Here is a 13,123-nt window from a genome sequence, read left to right as displayed (position 1 = left end):
GCTCTCTCTCTCTCTCTCTCTCTCTCTCTCTCTCTCTCTCTCTCTCTCTCTGTCTCTGTCTCTCCCTCCCCCCCTTCCTCCTCCTCCTCCTCCTCCTCCTCCTCCTCCTCCTCCTCCTCCTCCTCCTTTCTCACCCCCCCCTTTCTCTCTCTGCTTTTATTCAGTGCACAAGGACCAGTGACCTACCAAATGCTATTAAATGATCTTTTGGTTCGCAGAATCTCCAAAGAATTTAAAATTTGCTGTTCTCGACGGATGGACCAGATGTGAATGCAACTGTTACAGTTGGGTAGTTGCAGGATGCATGGAGTTTTCAAAACTGGCATGTCACAAACAAATTGGGAAATTGCATAATTTTAAGGGTCCTATATTATTTGTTTCATGATTCACCTACATGTAGAAGTCAATATGCAGAATATGCAGCTGCCTCATATTTCCTTTTGCAATTCTGTGGTACGAGATGGATCGAAAATGCAAATGTGGCTCAATGAGCTTTAAAAATTCATCCACATCTAAGAAATTATGTTCTGATTTGGCTCAAAATAAAACACACTAATTCAGTGGGTTTTAAAATGGTATCTTAAGCAGTAGGAGACAGATTATTAGGTCCAGAATTGGCTTTTTTGCTGTGACTGCATGTGCATCCAAAGTTACATGATTTTGTGCAAAGAATTGTTCACTCTTACCACTGCTTTAATACAGCGACTCGTCAAATCAGATGTTGTGGTAAATGATAAATCCCTCATGAAGATTGACCCGAAGGATAAGGAGAATTTGATCACTGTGCAGTGCTTTGCATGGGATTTTACTACACAAGATGCCCTAATAAAGTTAAGGACCTGATTGACATCTTGAGGCTTAAAGGAGAAATGCGTTCTTGTATTACTGCCACGATACAAAAGCTACTTGAAAAATCACCACTGAACTGTAAACTTACACCTGCCATTTTATGTTTGACTCTTCAGTAACATTAAATCAAGAAATGGCTGTAAAAAGGTTCACACAGTGCCTCAAAATTCTCGTCTCTTTTGGAAAGGTTATTTGGCGTAAAAGCAGATTGTGTTAAACAAGAGCTTGTTGGTATCTGTAGAAATGCTCATGTTCAAAAAGGAATGAGATTGTTCAAAAGAAGTGAAACTTCTTTGAATGAATTTTGGATGAATGTGATTAAATTGTCACAAAACGAATGTTGTGTAGATTTTCTCAAAATAATTTTAATACTTTCACACGGAAATGCTGTTGTGGAATGAAGTTTTTCAGTAAACTCTAAGTGTATTGTTGAGAATCAAAATGGAAAAAAAAGGTCTTGTTGTGATCTATGATTGATGATATTTGTGGTGTTCACAATTTCAAAATTGACGAAAGCTAAATTCTGTTTGTTCGTAATGCAAGTTCATTGTATAAAGGTGATAAAAAGAAACAAGTAAGTGAAACTGAAAGATTACAAGAACAAGAATTTTCCAGAAAAAGAATGCAATCTGAAATTAGGATTTTTAGAATCGAAGAAGACAAAAATGTTAGTTTAAGCAACTAAAATTATGGCAAAAAGTAGTTCTCATCTAAATATTGTTGTTTGTTTTTGATCATACTATTCGTAATACAACATAAATTATAACAATTTATAAATGTTCCAAGTTATTTGTTTGTAAAACTTGTTACTTGTAGAGGTAAAAGCAGAATTTGTTTATGTTTGTAAAATATGGGTGGATGTCTATATATGTTAAGTGATTTTATAAAATGTTGCTGAAATTGAAAGAAAGGAAACAATACAAAGTAAGTTACACAAGTATAGAAAACTCTCAATTATGTGGTTTGCAGATCATTTGTCATCCTTTTAAAATTGTAAGAACTCAAAAATGAAGCATCTTAATTAGAACGAAATAATGTTACTGTTTAAAATGCACTATTGAGCATGTACCGGTAAAGCATGTGTTACTGCCGGGTACGCTGTGAATTCGAATTCTACACATCCTTTGTTCCCGAAATGCTTTTTTCCATTTTTCATTTCATCTCCTATGAATTCCAGAACTTCCAACATTTTCCATTAGGCCTGCAGGTTGTTATGCACACAGGGGCATTAAAATTTGTTGTGGCGGTGGTACAGTTTTGCAGGACAAAACATGTTTCACCATGTGGATGTTTAAAACCATTTTTGGAAAAAATAAAAATGAAAAACTGAAACAGGAAAAATATTTGTTCATTTCCTAAAAGTACATTATATAATACAAAATATAGTAGGTTTTCAAACATTCTCTCTCTCTCTCTCTCTCTCTCTCTCTCTCTCTCTCTCTCTCTCTCTCTCTCTCTCTCTCCCCTCTCTCCCCCCTCCCCTCTCCCCCCCCCTCTCCCCTCCCCCCCCCCCTCTCCCCCCCCCCCTCTCCCCCCCCCTCTCCCCCCCCCCCCCCCTCTCCCTCTCTCCATTTGTGCATGAGTGTGTTTATACCTTACTATGTATGTAACAGTAGGGCCGGTCTAAGTTAAAAAGTGCAGTGTATGCTTCTTCAGACGGCATATCTTCACAGACTTGAAGAGGTGAGAATTCAGCTTTCTTAACAAGTAGTATCACTCATAATAATTGATGGCTTGCCATAACGTTTCCTCGGAATTAGACCTTGCAGCATGTCCTAAAAGTTGCCGTTGCACTGATCTGTCACTACATACTGCATAGTGTAGGCATGTTTACAAAATTGAGAAAAACAATGTTAACAGAATCTTCCATTGGTTCTTGGTAGAGTAACATTACAATAAATGAAAAGCACCAGTTCCTTTTGTTTGACAGTATTACTTTTATTGTGTTAACCAGTTTTCGGCTTAGAAGGCATTACTCAGTAAATGTCTGAAGATGGCCTTGTAAGCTGAAAACTGATTAACACAATAAAAGTAATACTGTGGAACAAAAACAAAATGTGCACCATAAGATTTGTAGTGGTTATGGAATCATACAATTACATCTATTTGTGAAAGAAACCAATTTTAGGATATTGTTGCCTTGGAAACCTTAAAGGAGAAAGTTCATCTTTCAGGATGAAATGGAACATTCTACAGCTATTCAGGAGAAATGACTCTGTATTTAAGTGTGCCTACTTTTTATTTTGCTACTGTCACACACTGACTGTTTAAATCATCAGATGATCATCAGGAGTCTATCTTAAATGAACATTGTTGTATGAATGAATGCAATTTGAATACAATCGATTGCACTATAGACTATGTATTGTACATCATAACATGATATGGTTCAGCTAGTATGATATATATTTTAACAATATATTACTTGTTATTTCTAGCACAGTATATTTGCTAGCCTCATTTTGGTAAAAATACCTTACATGTCAATCTGGAAAATCATTATTTTTACCTGGAAAAAACCTTGAATTTGAAATAAAGGTTTGGTGGCCACCCTGAATTTACATATGTGGGTCTATTACATTAAAATAATGTTTCCGTTTGTTTTATTTGAAATTTATTAATTTATTTTGGTAGTGTTGGTGCTAAGTTGTATTACTACTTTGCATGTCAATAGGAAATGTAACAGCAGATGCAGAGAGCCGCAGGGTTGGTACTGGGATTATGCAACAGTATCCAGACTCTCATCAGCTGTTCTTGGGAAATATTCCTCATCATGCAACTGAAGAGGATCTAAAGGTGGGGAAGTACATGATAACTTCTGTTGCCTTATAAAATGAGATAGTGTGCTTTTTACATGCATAATCCAGTTTCTTGTTGCTCTGCGGAGCTTGGAAAATAGATATGCAAAATTCACACACACGTGTACATGCACACGCAGTGAGAGAATCATTCCTTCAGTGACAAAACTCATGCGCGCGCGTGCACGCACACACACACACACACACACACACACACACACACACACACACACACACACACACACACACACACACACACAGAGAGAGAGAGAGAGAGAGAGAGAGAGAGAGAGAGAGAGAGAGAGATTCATTTTTAATGAACACCATTTTAAGGCATGTTTGTTTTTAAGGAATAAGTATGAAACTATTCACAGATTGCTAAGTTTTTTCATAATTTCTAACATGCCTGGAACTCAATTTTCCATTTTTAAATAAGTTGCAGCAGAATTTGTGGTTGTTCCTTTCAGTTGGTAGGTTAGAACGGGAAAAGATCATTATATTTTATGGCCTTTTCCCCAAATTTGGCGGTGTTCTTTTCTTTATTAAAAAAGGGGTTGTGTACCTCATTCAGTAAACATGGAACCCTTATACGATCAGCCTCTCTCTCTCTCTCTCTCTCTCTCTCTCTCTCTCTCTCTCTCTCTCTCTCTCTCTCTCTGTGTGTGTGTGTGTGTGTGTGTGTGTGTGTGTGTGTGTGTGTGTGTGTGTGTGTTTGTTTGTTTGTTGTTGTTGTGGACATTTTTCTTGTGGGCAGATTGATGAATGAAGTTAAAATTTGTAGAAAAAACAATGTTCTGCTACGATATGTTGGTGGAGTACAAAACCTAATATTATGTCAGTGCAATCAAAAGATATGGCCAGTTATGACCCACATTTTGGTACTTGCTCATAAAAAAAGTAAATTGTACTTCCTGTTGATGTAGAATTATGAAATCTGGCAGTAGGAAAAATCTGCAAACTATTAATTTGTAATTATATTGCACGAAAAATATTTCTTTTGCCATTTGTTATCAGACTTCAGACTCAAAACATTCTCTGAAGCCTTGGAAGTCCCGGAACCAATTTGTTGTCAGTATCAGTGTCGATAGCCGGCAACAATCACATAATTAAGTTTGCACCAAATCCTCATAGCGAGAGTCGTACTCACATCTGACCAATTTTTTTCCCCCTAAAATTTGCCAATTCTCCAAATTTGCCCTCAAATTTTTTCCATATTTGTTAGTAGTTTTTCTTTGCCATAGTCACCATTTTTTTTACCAAAGTCAGTGTATCCTTTGCTGTTGCACCTCCCCTTCCCTTCAAATTTGGTCCTTTTTGTTGCCAAAATTGGTGATATTTTTATCCAAATTCAGTGCTGTTTTCTTCATTGCATCAAACCTAGTTACACTGGAAATGAACTGTTATTTCAGTCTTGATGAGGTTAGAAGATACAATGCAATTTCAAAGCTGCAGTTTGTATAGCAAAATGAAATTCACTACATCTTATAAAAATTGCCGATTTTTGCTGCTTCATTTTCACAAAATTTTCCTGTTCCAATCAATATGTAATTAGTGAGGTTTTTGGTTGATTAACCTGTTTCCAGTTGTAATGTATTCAATTGGAGTTCCCGATGTTTCAGTGGTCTTTGTGAAGTAGGACTATATTGAGCAACTGCATAATCATCAGGGTGTGAAATATTTAGATTTCTAGTGGAGTCATGTTCTTGAGTTTTAGTGTGAAATACTTGCATTTGTGAAATAATGTATTAAGTGCAGAGAAATCACCCGAAGTTTGTCAACTTTTATGTTGATACAGTGTTCTAATGCATCTGTTTGTAAATGTCAGTAGTACTTTATCCAATCAGAGCAGAAGAAAAAAAATACCTCTCAAATTCAATGTGCTGTGCGGTGCAAGCCACGTGGCTGGATGTCACAGGCAATGTCTACTGTTAACTTCTCATGGTTTTAATTTGGAATTTCAGTGATTGTTTTTAAAAAGCTGCGAAAAAATAAATTTCACATTTTGCCATCACTCTGGTCAGCATGAAATATCTTGATAATTTATTTTCCTTCATTAGTATTACGCTCCACAAAATTGAGATTATTAACAGGTGAACCTCTTACATTCAAACAATTTTAAGGAACAGTGGCTTTGTGATGTCTTGAAGTTAATCTTTCTTAATCTTCCTTGATGTTCGGCTGGCCTAGTAGGCTTTATACATGACAGTTTATGTTCTGCAACAGAGAACTTGAGTCCAATGCAGCACCTGTTTACTCCACATGGGGAGGAAGAAGGGAAAAACCCAAAAATAGCCCCTATGAAAATGAAAGTTAAATGCATTACAATTGTAGTGTGTTGAAATACAAAATGGGTCCAGCACATCTGGGGTTCACCCACAAGAATTTTCCTTGCAGTTGTGCAAGAACTTGATAATGTTAGGAGCTAGTTTTCATCAGTTCAGTCTGTTTCTGATACTTCAACTGGTTGAAGGGCAATCACCTGTTACAACCTTAAAATGGAATAAGGAAGGAAAGTAATCTTTTCAGTACATTTTCATTTAAAGCAAAAAAAGGTATAATTATCTGGTGTCACTAGTAGAATAAAACCACATGGGAATAAAATTGACTTATTTATTTTGGATGCTTTCTGTAAATCGCAATACAAATTGATGATTTGACATGTAACCAAAAACTGAAAACCAGTTTTCAGTTTATTTTAAGCTATAGTATAGTATAGTATAGTATAGTATAGTATAATATAAGATAAGATCTGGCACCTGATAGCTTGTCATTTATGAACCATTGTATCATCTAACAGGTGTAAGCGAGACAAACCTCTGTTTAAGGGGAGAGTCCCATTGTAGGGAAAAAATACAATTTGAATCCCCAGAGATAACTTAGAAAGGAATTTTACTGTATCTATCAATTGTTTTTACTATTTATACTCATCTCATGAACAAGATTTCTGTACATAGTTTTCTGAAATTGTGTAGCCTAGCCTTTAGGTAGAGGGCTCATTTTGTGAAGATTACAATTCAAAAAGTATTTGTAGTTCCCAGTAATTTATAGAACTTAATGTTATGTGGTTTGATTTAAATGACAATAATGCTACAGTGCTACAACCAGAGTTGAGTTAAATTAATCTTACTATTGTCTTGTGGTTTCTTTGAGGTTTTAAGTCTTCTTGAACTATGTCAAAGTTGTATCTCTTCTAAATTTATCACCTTCACTTTAATTTCTGCGAATTACAGTTTTGAAGAAGACAGGGGGTGCTATATCTTCTGCTGTATTGCATTTTGTTTACTGCAGTTAATTTTTATCATGATGGCTTAGTGAGTGTGTGTTATTGATCTGTCGCTAATATCCTGAAATTCTCTCTTCTCAGAGAGTCCATAAAATACATTCTCTGATTTTATTTATTTATTTTCAGGAATTATTTAGTGCCTATGGACGTATCGTAAATTTACGAATCCATGCAAAACAAAATACAGGAAACAGGCCAAACTACGGTTTCATCATATATGAAGAAGCGAGTTCTGTACAGACATTGCTTAACAAACGGGTGAGTTCAGCTATGTTAAACACTTGTTGAAGATCAGGATACAATATTTAGAGAAATATATATAAGCTAGACCTTGTGTGTTTGGGGTATAGCTGAAGGGGTGGGTGGAGACGTCAGGAATGGCTATGGTAGGTAGATCGCTTTCTCAGACCTAGACGCAGGATGTCAGAAATTAAAGTTTCCGTTTCAAAATGCTGTAGGAAGGTGGCCACTGCTCAGAATGATGTCAAATATGAACAGCATATTATTGACACAAGGGGGAAATGTCACGGAGTAAAAAATAATGAAAATTTTACTAGTAGATAGTACTCTGTGCACCTTGATGTAAACGGGGTTGGCTACAAATGACAGATGAATGGCAATGCGATGACTATGGTTTCTATTGCCATTGCACCTTCCGTACTGTTCACTGTGCGCAAGCTCAGCAGTAAACAGTTGTGTGCTACGGTCGCAGGTTCGAATCCTGCCTCGGGCATGGCTGTGTGTGATGTCCTTAGGTTAGTTAGGTTTAAGTAGTTCGAAGTTCTAGGGGACTGATGACCACAGATGTTAAGTCCCATAGTGTTCAGAGCCATTTGAACCAAACAGTTGTGGCAGTGTCAGTTAACATAACCCTGCCATCCACGGCAAGATCATATCACATTCCACATTGAATAGGAAACGTACATGTTTAATTGTCATTAGACCAAAAACCACATAAAAAGCAAAATGACAACAGTTTTTAATTTTCCCGTGGCCAAAATTTGCATAAAAATTGCATCACAGTGACATTGGTTTGTGTCATGAGACCAGTGTAAGATGTATTTGGTGTGCTGTACGCAGTTTTCTGCCACCACTTGAAATAGAGAAACAACATTTTCAACAAGAGACCAGAGTGTCTTCAGGGTTCACATTGAAAATTTGTTGCTCAGTATGGCCCTTCGATTCAGCTACATTTGTAATTGGAACACTGAACACTTCATCTTTCAGATAACCCCATAGCCAGAATTGACACAGATTAAGATCAGGTGATCTGAATCGCTAGGATGTAGGGAAATGACAGCTGATAATTTTAGCATTTCTGAAGTGCCTCTGCAGCAGGTACTTCAGTGACGGTGCATTATGCGGATGAACCCCATTGTCCATAAAATGACCCACACATCCACAAGTTCCAAGGATTGGAACAGTGTTGGTGTGCAAGAGCCTCTCATATTGTTCACCAGTGACGGTGCAGGTAATAGGACATGCAGAATTCACCTCCTTGAAAAATATGGCCATACGATAAATGATGCCCTCAACCTGTACCACACAGTCACCTTTGCAGAATGAAGTGGTACAGGTTGACGTGTGTACATATCTTCTGCTGCCCACATCCTGCAATTTTGCTTATTGACATGTTGGAGATGGAAATTGGTTTCATCCATCCTCAGAATGTCCGATGGCCATTAATTGTCCACTTCAATGCAAGCAAGAAGTTCCAGAGCTAACAATTGTGTTGCTGGCAGGCTGACAGGAAGCAACTCTGAACAAAGGTGATTTTTGTGTGGGTAGCAGTGTAGGATGTTTCGTAGGATTTTATGCACCATGTTCACAGTCAGCTCCAACATTTTCGCAATTCCCCATACATCACATGTTTGCACACCACTGCTCTACCACTCCTGCAGTGCTGTGGTCACATTTTCGACCAACTTATGATCAACTGCTTTCCTCTGCCTACACCACATTCCACTTCATTAGAACCTGGCTTTTCGAGTTCTGTAATTGTTTTCTCCAGACCCTTAGTTAACATAGGACCAGAGCTTTTTTTCGTACTCATGAGTGACAAAAACTTCTGCAGGGCTACTGGCGCACAGTCACCATTCTTGTAAAAGAGCTATACCAGCAGTAAGCTGTTCGTGGAGACAAGTCATGCTGGGCAGAAACAAACTGAGGAATAGCCTTGTGCCATGCATCTCTTGTTGGGCACATTTCTGATGCTTACAGTGCCATCTATTGCCCAAATTTTTGTTAATTTTTTTGTCTTCTTCCGTGATGTTCCCCCCATGTCAATAATATGCTGTTCAAATTTGATGTCATTCTGAGCAGTGGTTTTCTACAGTGTTTTGAAAGTAGAACATTAATTGTAGACTTACTGTGTTAGTACCTACAATGATTTAGCAATTGATTGGTACTTTACAACTGGGTGACACAGAGTCGTCAAATTTCTTACTTGTGAAAGAATGCAGCCAGCAGAAATATCATCGAGATTGACAGCACGCTGTGGTGAAACAGTTTCAAGAAATTGTGTGTTTCTTGGCACGAGGAGTTCCAAGAAGGCCATTAACTGGTTAAAAATAAGCCACAATTGTCGTCAACAGTCAAGCATAATGTATTAAAACAGTAGTGACAGTTGTGACCTCACTGAAGTTGATACATTTGACTAGTATTCATAGTTACTTCCCAGATCATATTAAGTTAAAATAGCATCAAGTCGTTGTCATAAAGTAATTAGGCCACCATGTAGTGTGCACCAGGAAGATGTCTTGATATTTGCAAAACACAAATTTAAATGTCCAAATGTCAGTGAAACACATTCACAGTATTTACTGCAGGAGGGAAGTACTTTTGAGTCATATTATGATCTATTATAAAGATAGGGTATACTCTACAGCCAAGAGCGACGATGGAAGAGTGAGGCAACCTCAGTGAAAGTCACAACTCGATTGTCACCTGGCAAGGTGCTTACGAATGTATTCTTCTCGTATTTTGCATATTTATTTTTCTTTAAGTAGTGCACCATCAAAACATCACATTACTGTAACTTTTTAAGTAAGGATAGACTTACTTCTCGCACCAAACTACATGATCAACCAATACGAGAAGTAATTCTTCATCACATTGCCGACTCTCAAAATGCAGCTTTCACAAGTCAGAAATTAGAAGAAATGAAAAGGACACCATTCAACCAACATCTTATTTCATTTCTTAGCAGCTCTCCATTAGGCAGTAGGAGGCAAATGATTTGAGGGCTACATGTATTTCTAAACCAAAAGACTTGACTAGAAAAAGGAATGCATATTGATGTAGTAATATCAAGTAAATTTAAAATAAATAAAAACTTTGTTTATATTTGACCCACCTTCATATGTATTTTTGCTATGGGTGGAAGTATTTACTAAGTAACACATATCTGTAGTGTTTGATAAGCTGTTCCACATGACATGATGTTAAGTTTCCAAGCTGCTTGTAGGAGCAATTTGGCACTCCCACCCACAATTTCTGCAAAAATTATGGCATTGCTTCTGGTGAGATGTTAGATAAAACAAAAACCCAAGCTAATAAATTTGGTGTAGTGGTTATGAATGGAGATACGTCTCTAGGCAGCAAAAAATAAAAGTAATGCAACATACTACTTTTGGCCGGCAGCAGGTGTTAGTACATTTGATAAGGTATTGTTATTCCATATATAGGCAGCATTGTACAGTGTTGAAGAAAATGATGTTGAAATGGGACATTTCTTTGATAGCTGCTCCCCCCCTTTCACCCCATTTACCTCAGAGTCCACTACATTGCTGCTATATGATTCAAGGAAGATGACACCACTTGAAACAACATTAAACAAATAGCAGGTTTACTTGGTATCACTTAGTTAAAAATGTAATGAAAAGTGTAAACTTTGAGTGTTAGAAGAAAGCAGTGCTAGTGATCTCATTCTGCGCACTGACGCACTCTGATTCCAGTGAAGGTCAGTCTACAGTTCCACGTAACAGATAGATTGATATTTAAAAGAAGTTGAACATTGCATATAGTTGCAGTGTGAAAAATGCTGTAATTACATATGATTGACTGTCACAGTTCGTGTCTGTACATACAATTCCATGTATTCATACATCAAAAAGCACAAATAGTTCAACTTGATCAGATGAACAAAAGCAGTCATTTACTAGTTAGCATAACGATATTGGATTGTGCACAAAGAATGTTTATCACAACAGACTTTGCTCTATTTTGTGCTGTACTAGTGATTTCTGTATCTACATCTACATACAAACTGTACAAGCCTTCATTTGGTTGATACAGTATAAACCTACCTTCACATTTTCCTGCTGTTTACGACATTTGATGAGAACGATAAAAAAATTTCCTATGTCCAGTCCACAATGTTAATTTGCACCCAATTTTGCGTCAACATATTTATAATTTTCCTGCGATGTACGCGTTACAAAGAATGTTCATAGAGGGAAAAAAATGGCGCTGGCAAGATGTTGGCCATCCAGTAGTATTTACATATTACGTGGTTAAGTTTCTTGACACCAGGGCATTCTACTCAGCGGATTTGAACTGGTAAACATGTTAAAGTTGGAACAATTCGTGCCTCATCTCCCACATCTGTCAAGCTCTACTTGGGTGGTTACTGATGGGAGTAACTACATTATCATGACCTATCACAACCATTTCCAATCCGTCTCTACTGTACAAATACAGTGTTTTGATTGTTGTGATCATCGTGATATCTTTATCGAAATTTCGGTATCTGGCCTCTTGTAGCACTAGTTGACTCAGTTATTCACTTGGTGTTGCTCAAATGTTTTTAGTTTAAACGTACTGCCCGTTACGTACTTTTTCTTACCAAGCAAAACGTGTTCTGAGAAACTATTCTTGTTGTCAAGTGAAGTATTTACGTATGTATTTTTTGTGATTTTACACAAACAAACAATGTAGTGAAGGTTTGTGTGTGTGTGTGTGTGTGTGTGTGTGTGTGTGTGTGTGTGTGTAACTGAGGACGCACAGTACCTGATAACTTTAAAAAGATGACTACAGTGCAAGAGACACAGAATGATACACACATTCAAACACACAGTACTAATGTACATATTTGCACTTGACAACGTGTGTGTGTGTAACTGAGGACGCACAGTACCTGATAACTTTAAAAAGATGACTACAGTGCAAGAGACACAGAATGATACACACATTCAAACACACAATACTAATGTACATATTTGCACTTGACAACGAGAAAAATTCTTGAAATGTGTTTTACTAAGGGTGAAAAAATACGTAACTAGTGCAGTATTTCATTATTTAAATAATTAATGAGAGCTGCAGGCTTTCAAAAACATGAGTAATGATGTATGAAATTGGATCAAACATTACTACTTTGCAGACAGTTATCAGTTCCAGTTACATCAGGGGTTTTTATTATATAATAAATCTCTATTAGATAGTAAAAATGTGCCGGACAAATGTTGTTTCCCACATTTTACAATTTCCCGCGTTTATAACATTTTTTTTTAAGTCCCTTAATGGGGGGGGGGGGGGGGTTTCACTGTATCTGTTGTTACAATACTGCCAAGATAACAAACCTAATGTATGTATCTCAACTGCATCCTGAGCAATTTTGGTACAGATATTCTGTCAGTCAACTCACAAAAATACTGTTGCGCACTTGGCTGTGTTCAAGCAGTGTGGTCTCAAGGTAATTAACTGTTACAGTTTTCCCAATTTTCATTCCATATTACATAATAATCTGTAAAAGCAAGCTGTTGCACAAACTGAAGGTCCATTACACGTTGTCCTTTCATCGTTTGACAATAAAATTTGACAAGAGATATGAGATTCTTGGATTAACGGTACAAATCTAAAGTTAAGCTTTAGCTTGGTAGTGATACAAAGTCTGTCTAGTGATAAGACAGTACACTTCACTGATGATGCTCAAAATGAAATCGGCTTCCTTTTGCCATATGCCCCTCCCCTCCCCTTCCTCCTTGAATTGCCTCCCATTGTATACACTGGCTTGTTAACTTGTTCATTAGGTTAGTATTGCAGGAAGAAAACAGTGTTACACAAGTACACAGCCAACTTGAAATGCAAACATAGGAGTGATTAACGATGGCGTAAGTACAGCTCCCCTGCGCTCAATCCCATTTTTATGCTTTTCAAGCACCTGAAAAAGGAGAGAGGAAGAGGGGGGGGG

At 37.2% G+C, this 13,123-nt stretch overlaps 1 protein-coding gene across 6 annotated transcripts in view; it reads left to right on the top strand.

Annotated features, from left to right (window-relative positions):
• The window catches only part of LOC126354864 (ras GTPase-activating protein-binding protein 1), a 134,878-nt gene that overhangs the window by 116,545 nt on the left and 5,210 nt on the right, over window positions 1-13,123 (top strand). For all 6 annotated transcript variants that reach the window (XM_050004867.1, XM_050004877.1, XM_050004895.1 and 3 more), the window contains exons 10-11: window positions 3,524-3,645; window positions 7,057-7,188. In XM_050004867.1, coding sequence (XP_049860824.1) covers window positions 3,524-3,645; window positions 7,057-7,188 — 254 coding nt within the window. The remainder of the gene's footprint in view (window positions 1-3,523; window positions 3,646-7,056; window positions 7,189-13,123) is intronic.

Source organism: Schistocerca gregaria, chromosome 1, assembly GCF_023897955.1.
Source record: "Schistocerca gregaria isolate iqSchGreg1 chromosome 1, iqSchGreg1.2, whole genome shotgun sequence".
Lineage (NCBI taxonomy): Eukaryota > Metazoa > Arthropoda > Insecta > Orthoptera > Acrididae > Schistocerca > Schistocerca gregaria.
The sequence above is the reverse complement of the archived record's forward strand: the minus strand, read 5'-3'. Positions and strand labels throughout refer to the sequence as shown.